Genomic DNA, 14765 nt, shown 5'->3' with positions numbered 1-14765 from the left:
CGCGCGCGCATGTGTGTTCCCAGAACAGCTTGATAATTATGTTTTAAGGTTTAAATTTAAAGAGCAGTTTACAGTGAATAGCGATGACCATACAATACACTCCAGCAAAATTGGTATGGACATTAACAAGATAAATGTGATGGAGTGCTGTCAATTATGCTGTACCAAAAAGAAGCTATGATTAAACCAGGATCATTATTAAGAACATGTGAAGTAAGAGAAGCAGATTTTCTTTGAAATTACACAAGATCAAATACAGCATTTTCTATGGTAATATATAAAAGCTATCAACCCGAAGGTTGATTTGAACAGCACAGTGCTTTCCTAAAAATGGTCCTATCGCAAGTGGATGTTGCCTTCCTCTGGTCCCAATTATTTAGTAACATACCTGTGCCCAACCATAAGCAAAAACATTCACCATCTCCTCCTCTGTTGCTACCCTGCACTCTGCACACAATTTAATGCTCTACTGCTTTTAAGAAGAAGGTGAAGCACTCCAGTCTGCCAACCTGATAACATTTTCCTAAAACTTAACATAATGTCAGCTTTCTTCCTGTCAAATAGTAAAGCAAATGCTCCAATCTTCTCCCAATCATGCTCCTTTCTTTTTTCATTTCTCAATGTGTCACACAACTTTCTCTTCACCTATATTCATTACTCGTGTTTTATCATGTTCCTCTTTCTCTCCCTGTTCCAGTCCTCCTCTCATGTTCACTGCTGAAAGTGCTCAAAGTTTAAAACTACCTGTATGTAATTTGTCACTACAGTTTTAGTTCTCCTGAACAAACATAAATTATATTTTTCTGAACTGTTCATATCACAGGAATTTCTAAATTTTAGGTTCTAGATACTTAGGACATGCTTGTTATAATGATGGAAAGTAACCAATTAGAGATTGTATGATAACCTCACAGCTTCAAGGAGTGTGTCACTACATGCTGGTGCCATAACTATTGAATCATTGGCTGTTAACAACAGAAGAAACATAAGAAGTTGCAGGCAAATTATCACTGATGTCTGAAAACTATATTTGCTCCGTGTATTAGGATCTTATATCAGGTGCTTGTTGTGTATAAATTGGTACATACACTGATGAGCCAAAATATTGTGACTACTGTCCATAGTGAGACTAATGCCCATCTGGTAGCATTGTGAGTGTGTGACTTTTTACGCAAAGTTTGTAAGTGTAGCAGAAATGAATGGGGAAGTATTGTAGCACAACAAGGGTCACAAATGGGAAAATCCACTGACATAAGCAAATTTGACAACAGGCAGACTGTTATGGCCTGTTGGATGGGAATTTTTTTCTCTGACATGGCGAAACTGGTCAGCTGTACATGTATTACTGTTGTGGGCATCCACGGAATGTGGGTGAAGGACGGTGAAACAAACTGTCAATGGCAAGGTGGTGGACATCCGTGCATCATCATAGAATGTGGAGGTCGGAGGGCTGTCCACTCCACCACATAATGCTAGTGCAAGCACAAGTGTTCCAGAGCATGCCATTAGGCACACATTGTCAAATATGCAGTTCTGCTGCAGATTACTCCAACGTGATCCCACGTTGACTGAACGACATTATCAATTACGACTGCAGTTGGCACAGTTTCATTGATGTTGAACTGCGGATCAATGGAAACGTTTCACTTGGGCAGATGAATCACATTTATTAGAACACCAGGTTGATGGTTCTGTCCAAACATGCTATCATTCACACAAATTACTGCGCAAAACATGCATGACACCACAGATGCATGCCAGTGAGAGCAGTATTATGCTATGGGGGAGATTCACCTGGACTTTGGTTGTAATCAAAGACACCATAATGACTGTGGACTACATCAACTTTATTGCAGACCACCTGCATCTTTGCTTTATGTCTTCCCTGGCAGCGATGGCATCTTCCAGAAGAATAAGTGTTCTTCTCACAAGAACAGGAGTATTGTAGTGAACCACGTTGATATCTCTACCACCAAAGTCACTTGATCTCAACATGACTGAGCACATAATGGACACCAAATTGACGCCCACAAGCCAATAATTTAATGGGAATTGCATAGTCTGAATAAACATTTGGTGCCATATACCTCCAAAAACCTACCGAGGACTTGCTGAACCCATACAACATTGTGCACCAAAGGTGGACCAACATGCTATTAAGAAAATGATCACAATGTTTTGACTCATCAGTGTATTTTAAGTACAAAATAGACTTCAAAGAATGTCACCTTGGCAGCACTGTAATCACAAGTACAGTATCTATCTTCATTCAGGGTGATATCACAGTGCTACCTGGTTAGCATAGTGGTGGAGTGTTGAGTTGAGATTACTCTAAGCATAGTATGTTGATTTTGTCATTTTTGTTCTTAACTATTAGGTACAGCAGGTCTTATACTAAACACGTGTTATTTAATACCAACCCCAGAATGGCTGAACCATATCTTTTTGGTAGCAACAAAGATGCAATTTCAAGCTATGGAAATAACACTGATGAACATAAAACAGATAGCAGAAACAAATCTTTAATCATTAAGTAGAATGATCATAAGTATAACAAGAGTTAACCAGGATCACAGCTGGGGAAGGGGCAGTGCGAACACATTTAGTTTCATGGAAAGGAAGGGAGGGCAATTGGAAGAAGCAAAGAACAATCCCTTACACAAGGCTAGTAAAAAAACATTGCTTATTTATCAACAAACATATTAATGCTACAACTTTAGAACTAGTACCACATACCTGCATCATACTTTACAGAGAGACAAGATTTGTACATATGTCTGACTTTGTTCGTGCCAATAATGTACTGGCACACCAGGGTGTGTGGTAGGGTGGAATGTGAATTTAATTAGTGAAGATTTCTTCCTCCCATCCCCCCCCCCCCTTTCACGGGAGAGGAGCAGCTTCCCTCCCATGCCACTAACTGGGTATACTCTTAAGAGTAGAATGTGTAGAGGAGGGGTATGTAGACAGTTGTCAGTAAACAGTCAATTGTAAATGTAATATACCAACACTTGCAGCAACTGAGTAATAAAGAAAGGAATCAGAGGTAGAAAACAAAATTGGGCATGAGAAAATGAGTGACTAAGTGGGCCAAGCAATGAGCTGCTGGATGAAAGGATTTGCTTCAGCAGCAAATTTTAAGCACAGTTATTATTAACAGAATTAAACTGTGAATGGCTTTATTTGGCAACAAAAGACAACTTCAGTTCCCCTGCCACCTCAAACTGGCAAATATATACACTATAGGGGAAGGCATAGGTTTCACTTGCCCTTTACCTATGAACATTGCACAAATTCTCCAGCTGCTGCAAACTAAGTAGCTTTTAAATAAACAGTCCTCTCAGAAGCTACAGTGAATCACAACCGACAGGAAACATCACTGAAGAACAATAAATGTGTTCATGATGCATGCGCGCAAACAATTAAATATCACACATATTCATCTGCAACTGAGTCCATTCATCTGTAATGTAGTGATATGCTGAGCATTCCAGCAAACCGAAAAGTGTACCAATATGACGATCATGTTTCTTCATTGTTTAACTCAGTCTCAAGTATATTTAATGTGTTGTTAGTGTGTATTGTCAGAGATGACAATTATAAATATGAAACAACAAACTTCTATGTAGAAACACAGATTAATTTGTAAATGCCATCTTAAAAAATACTACAGGTAATCCTGGCACAAGATGTTTAACCAGTGTATGTTGCCTAAAATAGATGCTTTTGGGTTTCAGTACTCTTATGTGGACTTATTTTGTATCACACAGGGTGAAATATCACGTATGGCAATACTATGTTAAAAAAAGTGAGGGCTGGATGATGAAATGGAGGAAAAAAATATGTCTACAGAGAGATGACACAAACAAATCTTCCAAATCTAACCCAAGTGAAAGAGGAAATTGGTGGGGGAATGGGTAGTTAGAAGAGTTCAACCACAGCATTAGCAGGATGCCAAGGAGTTAACAGATGAACTCATCAGCAAAACTGAAGATATATGTAATTTTCTGAGTATGTGACCATTCTGTATGGACCTAGCAATTATTTATTTGAAGGGGAGAAAGGAGAAGTGTCAATCTCTTACCATCCTGTCATCCAAGACTAGAGATTTCAAGAAATGAAACTGGGAGTGCATTATTCTGTTCAGCAGTTCATTTTGATAATTTTAATAACATAAACAAAGACCAATGCTGTTCTTTTGTCATCAGCATATAATACTAGTGAAAATATCTTCAATCAATCATGTATTCTATAAATATGTTGGTTTTGCCTTTACTATTAATTTGTGCAGCTAAAAACACTATTTCCACATGTAGTTCAAATCACCAGACTAGCATGAAAACTTACGATAGCATATCAGCCTAATGCAGTCTTCATCTGCCAGTTCCTTTGTGCATAGTTCACATATTGGGTTGTAATCGCTATCCTGTAGCCATTGTAGATACGACTGGACTATGCACTGGAACAGAATTGAAACAGTTTTAATAGCCAATGGGCATAAAAATAACATCAAAAAGTGTTGTGCAGTAATATTTTGATAGAAAAACAAGAATAAAATACAACAAAGTGGCATCTTTTGGCTATTTTTGAGCACAAATTACCAGTTTCAATATATTTCAATGACAAACTGCTTCAAACAAACAACCTGTAGATCTCTCTTTATGTACAGACACCTACATACATACAATAATACATATTCATAACAACTGAAGTGTTATTGTCTCAAGAACGTTTTTGGCAACCAAAATACGTTTAAGCCATATGCCGAGTGGTACAAACAGTGTGCTGAGTTTCATTTCAACTTCTCTGCTCAAGATTTACATGAAAAAGAAGTGACTGTCAAGAAGCAACTTAGGTAGCACTACTCCAGCTCAGAGATCAATCATAAGAAGTTTGATGCAAGTTTGTTAATTGACTTCTGTGGTTTTTCTCATTTACTGCTCCTATTTGGACAAAAAGGGATGTTATCACATGCTGCAGTCAATACATCACAAGCAATTCAAGTCTTTTTGTGAATTTTACTCAGAGTGTAATCTATTCAGAGTGCGAAAACAACTGTAACTGCACTCATGTGAACCCCATACTTGACTGACACAGACAGATACATCAACTTACTTCAACTGTTCATACTTCTGATATGGGCCAATAAAACTTCTCCTGCATGATCTCAATCACTAATCAAATTTCAATTTGTGTATTCAATGTCAAGAAATTATTGTGCATCAATCTGTTCATCACTGCTTAGCAATTTTATTAGTTTATGTGGAAAGAGTTATATGTGACATGCGGTCACACTTTACACTATAAAATTTACACAGACTTGAGCAAACATTACATCACTCTCACTCATGCCACCCCTCTCGTTCTCTCCTTTCTTGTCCATCCAAGAAACACTTGAAAATGCAGATAGACTAGTGAATCCCTTCACACACAAGAATCAGCACAGTTACAGCACATCACTATGTTACATGCAACATTATTATTATGAAATATCTTACTTACAAATTACTTACAAATCCGTTCTATATGTGGTTCCAAAGATCAACGGTATAATGTTATCAGGAGTATCAGCATGTTATTTTCAAGTCATTGGGTATCAACTAGTTCATTCACAATTTTCAAATGGCCACATATTGCACATTTCATGAACAGGTGCTGACAAATCCTAATATGCTTTTCAAATCAAATTTTTGTAATTTTTCTGTATTTCATCCAAAAATATACGCCTATAAATTAAAACAACTATTTTGCTTGTTGCTTCACATATTTCACTGAAATATTTACTGTTATTGTATGGAAGTTAACACTGTTTGTTGTAATCAAGTGTGCTGTTAAACACATTAAATTATATCAATTATCTTTGTTTTAGCACTATCTTTATCAGACACGTGCTTGGTGTAGCAGTCAGTTACATTTTAGAGCTTACGGCATAAGGAAGTTGTACATAAAAGCTGCTGGTGGGCAGACGCAACATGCAAACGACAAATGTTTATATGTAAAATGAATGTATATGCACTGATCCATTAAAATGCAAAAACGGATTGGTAGTGTGTGTGTGTGTGTGTGTGTGTGTGTGTGTGTGTGTGTGTGTGTGTGTGTGTGTGTGTGTGTGTGTGACAAGGTCGTCTCCCCCTCATTCAAGAGACTCCATCTGGAATGAAACATTGAGGAACTGACAGCAATATCGATGTCAAAGCAGAGAAAACATCTGAAGAGAGGTAGTGTAAAAGTATACAGATCGAGCTGCTGTGCATGTCAGAGAGCAGATGAGGGCTCCCACAGTGCTTGATCTGTGGCAAGAGAAACCTCACTCACATCTGACCCTCGTCAAGCGAATGAAGGGCTCAGACAGTAATGGAATCAATAAAGCCTTCTAGCCAGGAGATCTGTAATAGTAAAAGCAAGAAAGCTAGAAATGCAATGAACATCAGTCAGACAGACAAAAGTAAAATATGGTAAGAGAAAGAATTAGGTAAGTAGATGAGTGGGTGCAGGTGAGAGTCCCCCCAGGCTCAGCATGCACGATGGGGGGTGGGGAGTGTTAAAGATGAGAACAGAGGGTCTACACTCTTGTAGGAAGAATGAAAAGCTGTTCAACTATTCTTCATCATCAGGTAAGGTCAAGGATAAAGAATCCTTAAGGTCTTGCCTTCATCAGTGTGTGACTCCTAAGAAAGTAAAATAGGATGCAACAAAAAAAGGGCTAACAGAAATTGAAACTATGTAAAAAAAAAAGGGGGGGTGAGCAAGGTGGATGGCAGAGGAGACAGATCAAGAGGTCCCCACATTCAGGCAGGATGTGGTAGCAGACAACCCAGTTCTAACCCTGAAGACAGTTTAAATGTTTGTAACTGAGGACAAAAATCACTTTCTCGGGGAAAATAAAGAACCAGTTCATCTGTTTGGATGCCACCTACCAACTTTAGAGGCAAAGAATCCAGAGAACAACGCTTGGCATGGAGAGCCAGAAACAGAGAGTAGTCTACCATATGGTGAGCTATTGTCTGGTGATGATGATGATGATGATGATGATGATATAAAGGAACTAAACATTTTGGTTATCAGTCCCTTGTTGCACTGGAACATCATGTAAAACACTGTGGAGAGAGAAAAGCAAAACTGAGAGCTCCATGTCTCGCACCCAAGTTGTGGTTGAAAATTCGTGTGCCAATAGCTGTATGGTTGAAAGTGAGATAAAACCCAGGCACCTAAAAACTGTAGCCTGTCACTGGAGGATACCCCAAGAAAGATTGCCATGGTCAGTACACTTAAAATTTAACGAGGAAAATAAGCTAATTAGCTCTCTAATCTGTACAGCCTTTAAACACTGAGAGAAATAAAATACATACAGAATTTTTTTTTTAATGCATGACAATGTGGAGGGAGAAAGCAGCATGAGGCTACAGCTAATATCTGTAAGGTTCCGCAAATACAACATGGGGATGCCTCATTCAAAACAACACCATCTGAACAGGACTTGAAGGCACAACAGTACCAATCAGCCATTATGTCATCCTCAACCCTTAGGCTCACTGGATGTGGATACAGAAGGGCATGTGGTCAGGAACCGATGCCACTACTTTTCAATCAAGTAGCTCCTCAATTGGCCCCACAATGGCTGAGTGCAACTCACTTGCCAACAGCACCTGGCACACCCGGATAGTGACCCATCCAAGTGCTAGCAAAGTCCAACAGCACTTAACTTCAATGACCTGACGAGGACCGGTGTTACCACTTCAGCAAGGTGGTTCTCACATAAGATAAAGTTGTGTTTTAATTTGGTATGGTCAATTGCAGAGGCAACATAGGACAGTGGATTCATTCCAGGAGGAATGGAAGAAGGAGGAGCATGCTGACAAGAGGTCTTATTTGCACCCACAAAACGGCACTTGGGACCATCAAAATGAATGTTGGGTGAGTAAGCATTTCTCTAGCCAACTGGTCTGCCAGTTCATTCCAAGAGATACACACGACGTGGGACTCAGAGAAAGACAATGAGAATACTGTAGGTCTAAGGTCAGACAGAAAGTCATGAACAGCAGGTGCCACAAGATAACATGAGTAATATCGGTAATGCCCACTGAGTTACTACAAATTAAAATACAGTCAAGGCAAATCTGTTTAAATGTCCATGGGACGAATCATGAAGGCACCAGTGGCTAGTCTTCAGTCTTAATCCATGATAATGGACTGGGTCTAACAATTTCTAAGCTGAAGCTGCTCCTGAGCCATAAACCAGACCAACATAGTTCTGCCAGGATGAGATTGTTGTTGTTGTTGTTGTTGTTGTGGTCTTCAGTCCTGAGACTGGTTTGATGCAGCTCTCCATGCAATTCTATCCTGTGCAAGCTTCATCTCCCAGTACCTACTGCAACCTACATCCTTCTGAATCTGCTTAGTGCATTCATCTCTTTGTCTCCCTCTACAATTTTTACCCTCCACGCTGCCCTCCAATACTAAACTGGTGGTCCCTTGATGCCTCAGAACATTTCCTACCAACCGATCCCTTCTTCTAGTCAAGTTGTGTCACAAACTTCTCTTCTCCCCAATCCTATTCAATACTTCCTCATTAGTTATGTGATCTACCCATCTAAACTTCAGCATTCTTATGTAGCACCACATTTCGAAAGCTTCTATTCTCTTCTTGTCTAAACTATTTATCGTCCATGTTTCACTTCCATACATGGCTACAATCCATACAAATACTTCAAGAAACGACTTCCTGACACTTAAACCTATACTCGATGTTAACAAATTTCTCTTCTTCAGAAATGATTTCCTTGCCATTGCCAGTCTACATTTTATATCCTCTCTACTTCGACCATCATCAGTTATTTTGCTACCCAAATGCCAAACTCCTTTACTACTTTAAGTGTCTCATTTCCTAATCTAATTCCCTCAGCATCACCCGACTTAATTCGACTACATTCCATTATCCTCGTTTTGCTTTTGTTGATGCTCATCTTATATCCTACTTTCAAGACACTATCCATTCCGTTCAACTGATCTTCCAAGTCCTTTGCTGTCTCTGACAGAATTACAATGTCATCGGCGAACCTCAAAGTTTTTATTTCTTCTCCATGGATTTTAATACCTACTACGAATTTTTCTTTTGTTTCCTTCACTGCTTGCTCAATATACAGATTGAATAACATCGGGGAGAGGCTACAACCCTGTCTCACTCCCTTCCCAACCACTGCTTCCCTTTCATGTCCCTCAACTCTTAATAACTGCCATCTGGTTTCTGTACAAATTGTAAATAGCTTTTCGCTCCCTGTATTTTAACCCTGCCACCTTTAGAATTTGGAAGAGAGTATTCCAGTCAACATTGTCAAAAGCTTTCTCTAAGTCTACAATTGCTAGGAACATAGGTTTGCCTTTCCTTAATCTGGCTTCTAAGATAAGTCGTACAGTATTACCTCACGTGTTCCGATATTTCTACAGAATCCAAACTGATCTTCCCCGAGGTCGGCTTCTACGTTTTTCCATTCGCCTGTAAGGAATTCTCGTTAGTATTTTGCAGCTGTGACTTATTAAACTGATAGTTCGGTAATTTTCACATCAGTCAACACCTGCTTTCTTTGGGATTGGAATTATTATATTCTTCTTGAAGTCTGAGGGTATTTCGCCTGTCTCATACTTCTTGCTCACCAGATGGTAGAGTTTTGTCAGGACCGACCCTCCCAAGTTTGTCAGTAGTTCTAAAGGAATGTTGTCTACTCCGGGGGCCTTGTTTCGACTCAGGTCTTTCAGTGCTCTGTCAAACTCTTCACGCAGTATCATATCTCCCATTTCATCTTCATCTACATCCTCTTCCATTTCCATAATATTGTCCTCAAGTACATCGCCCTTGTATAGACCCTCTATATACTCCTTCCACCTTTCTGCTTTCCCTTCTTTGCTTAGAACTGGGTTTCCATATGAGCTCTTGATATTCATGCAAGTGCTTCTCTTTTCTCCAAAGGTCTCTCTAATTTTCCTGTAGGCAGTATCTATCTTACCCCTAGTGAGATAAGCCTCTACATTCTTACATTTGTCCTCTAGCCATCTCTGCTTAGCCATTTTGCACTTCCTGTCGATCTCATTTTTGAGATGTTTGTATTCCTTTTTGCCTGCTCCATTTACTGCATTTTTATATTTTCTCCTTTCATCAATTAAATTCAATATTTCTTTTGTTACCCAAGGATTTCTACTAGCCCTTGTCTTTTTACCTACTTGATCCTCTGCTGCCTTCACTACTTCATCCCTCAAAGCTACCCATTCTTCTTATACTGTATTTCTTTCCCCCATTCTTGCCAATTGTTCCCTTATGCTCTCCCTGAAAGTCTGTACAACGTCTGGTTTAGTCAGTTTATCCAGGTCCCATCTCCTTAAATTCCCACCTTTTTGCAGTTTCTTCAGTTTTAATCTACAGTTCATAACCAATAGATTGTGGTCAGAGTATGTGTCTGCCCCTGGAAAAGTCTTACAACTTAAAACCTGGTTCCTAAATCTCTGTTTTACCATTATATAATCTATCTGAAACCTGTCAGTATCTCCAGATTTCTTCCATGTATACAATCTTCTTTTATGATTCTTGAACCAAGTGTTAGCTATGATTAGGTTGTGCTCTGTGAAAAATTCCACCAGGCGGCTTCCTCTTTCGTTTCTTACCCCCAATCCATATTCACCTACTACGTTTCCTTCTCTCCCTTTTCTTACTGACGAATTCCAGTCACCCATGACTATTAAATTTTCATCTCCCTTCACTATCTGCATAATTTCTTTTATTTCATCACACATTTCTTCAATTTCTTCATCATCTGCAGAGCTAGTAGGCATATAAACTTGCACCACTGTGGGCTTCGTATCTATCTTGGCCACAATAATACGTTCACTATGCTGTTTGTAGTAGCTTACCTGCATTCCTATTTTCCTATTCATTATTAAACCTACTCCTGCATTACCCCTATTTGATTTTGTGTTTATAACCCTGTAGTCACCTGACCAGAAGTCTTGTTCTTCCTGCCACCGAACTTCATTAATTCCCACTATATCTAACTTTAACCTATCCATTTCCCTTTTTAAATTTTCTAACCTACCTGCCCGATTAAGGGATCTGACATTCCACACTCCGATCCGTAGAACGCCAGTTTTCATTCTAGTGATGACGACATCCTCTTGAGTAGTCCCCACCCGGAGATCCGAATGGGGGACTATTTTATCTCCGGAATGTTTTACCCCAGAGGACGCCATCATCATTTAACCATACAGTAAAGCTGCATGCCCTCGGGAAAAATTACAGCTGTAGTTTCCCCTTGCTTTCAGCCATTCACAGTACTAGCACAGCAAGGCCATTTTGGTTAGTGTTACAAGGCCAGGTCAGTCAATCATCCAGACTGTTGCCCCTGCAACTACTGAAAAGGCTGCTGCCCCTCTTCAGGACCCACACGTTTGTCTGGCCTCTCAACAGATATCTCTCCGCTGTGGTTGCACCTACGGTACGGCTATCTGTATCACTGAGGCACGCAAGCCTCCCCACCAACGGCAAGGTCCATGGTTCATGGGGGGGAGGATGAGATTAGTGACTGGTAAATAAGGAAGGCAGTAGCATGATCTGCACCCCAAGAGGGGTAGGCGAGGAAGTAGGAAGCATTAAGCTTTTGGATTAAGACTGTCTTTAGTTTATGAATATGGTAGGAGGCATGTCAGCTTTTTACCAAAGAAGAGATCCAAAAATCAAGAATAGGCAACAACTTCCAAGTGCTGCATACCCAAATTGAATTCTGGGTCAGAATGGACCATAGTATGACAGAAATGCAAGACTTGCATTTTATCAAATGCAAAAGCCATCAACAAACAACACAGAAGTGACCGGTGATTTGACAGATCACTATGACTTTGATGACGATAATAAAGTATGGAGTCCTGCAGGAGGTGTTCTCTTGGACTGGTGAAGGTGAGTAACATACCAATTGTAACTCAAAACAACCGGTGCAATAAAAACTGATAAATTATAATTGGTCGGGGCACTCAGGAACCCCAGTCACCTTTTTTTAAAAAAAGAAGGGTGGAGGTCAAACCCAGATTTGGAGGCCAAACATTAATGAACCAAAATATGTGGTGTAAAAGAAAGGAACAAAGTGGAAGTTGCCAGAATTCACATCCTATGAGCAAGCTAGATTGTCAGCAGGGAATCTGTCCTGGGCAATAAGTTGGAAAAAAGATATATCCTGAGATTAAAATTGCAGCACAGGAAAGGAAGTAGTACTGCAATGGCTTGGGGACAAATGCCTGCCATGCACACACTTCTCAACAGAGTAATGAGCCAACTGAGGAGTAGATGAGGACGAGAAGGGAGACATGATACTGTGAGAACAACATGAGAGAGCACTGAAAAACACAAGTTGAAATGAGGCACCCGATGCAGACAACATTCTTTCGAAATTTTGGAGTCCCAGTTATGACAAAACAGTTCCACCAGGTAAGCAAGATATCCAGACTTGCAAAATATCCTGACTTCCAGAAGAATGTAATAATTTCAATTCCAAAGCAGGAAGTTGCCAAGAGATGTGAATATTACAGTAGCATCAGTTTAATAAGTCAAGGTTGCGAAAGACTGCCATGAACTGTTTATAGAAAAATGAAAAGACTGGTCGAAGCTGATCCCAGGAAAGATTTTCAGCTCCACAGTAATGTATGAACAAGTGAGGCAATACTGACTATACGACTTATCTACAGCGCACAGTGCCAACATACTATTTGCGGAACAGCAACCAATACAATACTGAAAAAGCATAAGTTTTAGTCTATGGCCACAATTCATTTATTTTGCCTATTGGCTACCAGATTACACATTACCATCTTCAGTATTCCTACTTGGAGAGCGAGCATGATGACTGTGTGCCAGGGGATGGCGTGAGGGCAGTGCTTTTGTTTTGTTTTGGGGTGCAAAAACAACTGAGGTCATACGAGTCCATGTCAGAACCTTAGAACACTAAAAAAGTCTACATGTGAAGCCCAGTCAATGGAAGAAAGGCAGCTAAAAACAGGGAGTTGGAGAAAGGTCCATAAAATATGTCATAGAGAAATGCAGGTCCTGATCGAAAGATCAAATGTCCTTTGCAATATTGCTATGACGATAAAAAGTAAAACACAGTCAACAGCCTGTGCGTTGTTCACTAAAACGGCCGATAACTCAGGTGGCAAACATAAATGAGAATGAAAAAAAAGGGGGCATGCCATCAGGAAATCGCGAACCATCAATGGTTGAGGCCAATAAGCACATAGTGGAGGGGAGCACCACTTAACAAATGGCGATGGCTAAAAAGACAGTGCCCAATATGCAACCTAGCTAAACCGATCTCCGAACTGTGAGAGAACTGAGAGGAGGTCGTCCAATTCAATGGGAGAGGCTTAATTCCCCATAACTTGTTACCATGAAGGGAGGACCAGTGATGGTGCCAAAGTGACACCACCTGCCGACAGACAGCAACACAGGGATCATCAGAGGGAATGGAAGAACTAGCAGGATGAGGTACGAGAACTGCAGCCTTGGCAGCAGAATCAGCGGCCTCATTTTTCATCAGACTGACATGACCAGGAGCCCACATAAACATCACAGTGGCACCACCAAGAATGATAATGTGACAGCTTTCCTGGACCCTTTGCACTAATGGAAGGATGGTGACAGTGCGCTGACATTCTGAAGGGCACAGAGAGTCAGAGCAGATGCTGCAATTGAAAAGCCTATGTCTCTAAATGTACTTTATGGCCTGATACAGGGCAAAGAACTATGCTGTAAATATTAAGATGTGCTCCGGAAGCCAATACCGAAACTCGTTGGCCCCAATGATGAAGGCACGCCCAACTCCACGGTCAGTCCGAGAGCCATCAGTGTACACAAAGGTACAATCGCGAAGTTCCGTGCGAAGGTCGTGAAACTTAAAGTGATAGAGTGAGGCTGGAGTAATGTCTTTGGGAAGCAAATTAAGGTGAAGGTGAACATGGACCGCTGCACAAAGCCAAAGTGGTGAAGGGTTCACACCCATCGGGAAAGTGGCAGGTACTGTGAAGTTAAGCTGCCAGAGCATGAGGTGAAAGCGAACTCCAAGATGTAACAGAGAAGAGGGACGGGCCCCATACTGGCGATCAAAGGAGTCATCGAAGAAAAGGGAGTAGGATGGGTTGCCAGGCATGGCAGACAAACAGCATGAGTATCTGCTGAGGAGAAAGTCAAGGAGATATGACAGTGGTAGTTTGGCAGCTTTGACAGACAAAATCTCAACCAGGCTAGTGCAAAAGGTGCCAGTGGCCAAACAGATGCCACGATGGTGGACAGTATTGAGACGACGTAAGAGGGACGGATGTGCAGCTGCTTAAATGAAACACCAATAGTCTAGTTTCGAACAGACAAGGGACTGAAACAAACAAAGGAGGGTGGTCTGATCCACTCCCCAGGAAATACTGTTGAGATCATATAGGACATTGAGGGACTGTGTACAGCAGGTGGCCAGGTAAGGTACTTGGGAGGACCAAGAAAGTTTCCTGTTGAGCATGAGCCCCAGGAATTTCAAAGTTTCAACGAACAGAAGAGCAACAGGCACAAGATGTAAAGACAGTGGAAGAAACCAATTGCGCTGCCAGAAATTTGTCAGTGGAAAAGCGAAAGCCACTACCGATGCTCCATGAGTACAGAGATCAAGACATCGCTGAAGATGCCACTCAAGGAGACAAGTCCATGGATAACTGCAATAGATCACAAAATTATGAACAAAACAGTAGAC

At 40.6% G+C, this 14765-nt stretch overlaps 1 protein-coding gene across 1 annotated transcript in view; it reads right to left on the bottom strand.

Annotated features, from left to right (window-relative positions):
- The window catches only part of LOC124802739 (zinc finger protein-like 1), a 37985-nt gene that overhangs the window by 18527 nt on the left and 4693 nt on the right, over positions 1-14765 (bottom strand). Inside the window, exon 2 of the mRNA XM_047263725.1 lies at positions 4348-4459. Within this exon, the coding sequence (XP_047119681.1) occupies positions 4348-4459 (112 nt within the window). The remainder of the gene's footprint in view (positions 1-4347; positions 4460-14765) is intronic.

The sequence above is a fragment of the Schistocerca piceifrons genome, chromosome 1, assembly GCF_021461385.2.
Source record: "Schistocerca piceifrons isolate TAMUIC-IGC-003096 chromosome 1, iqSchPice1.1, whole genome shotgun sequence".
Classification (NCBI taxonomy): domain Eukaryota; kingdom Metazoa; phylum Arthropoda; class Insecta; order Orthoptera; family Acrididae; genus Schistocerca; species Schistocerca piceifrons.
This window is presented reverse-complemented; position numbering and strand designations above follow the sequence as displayed.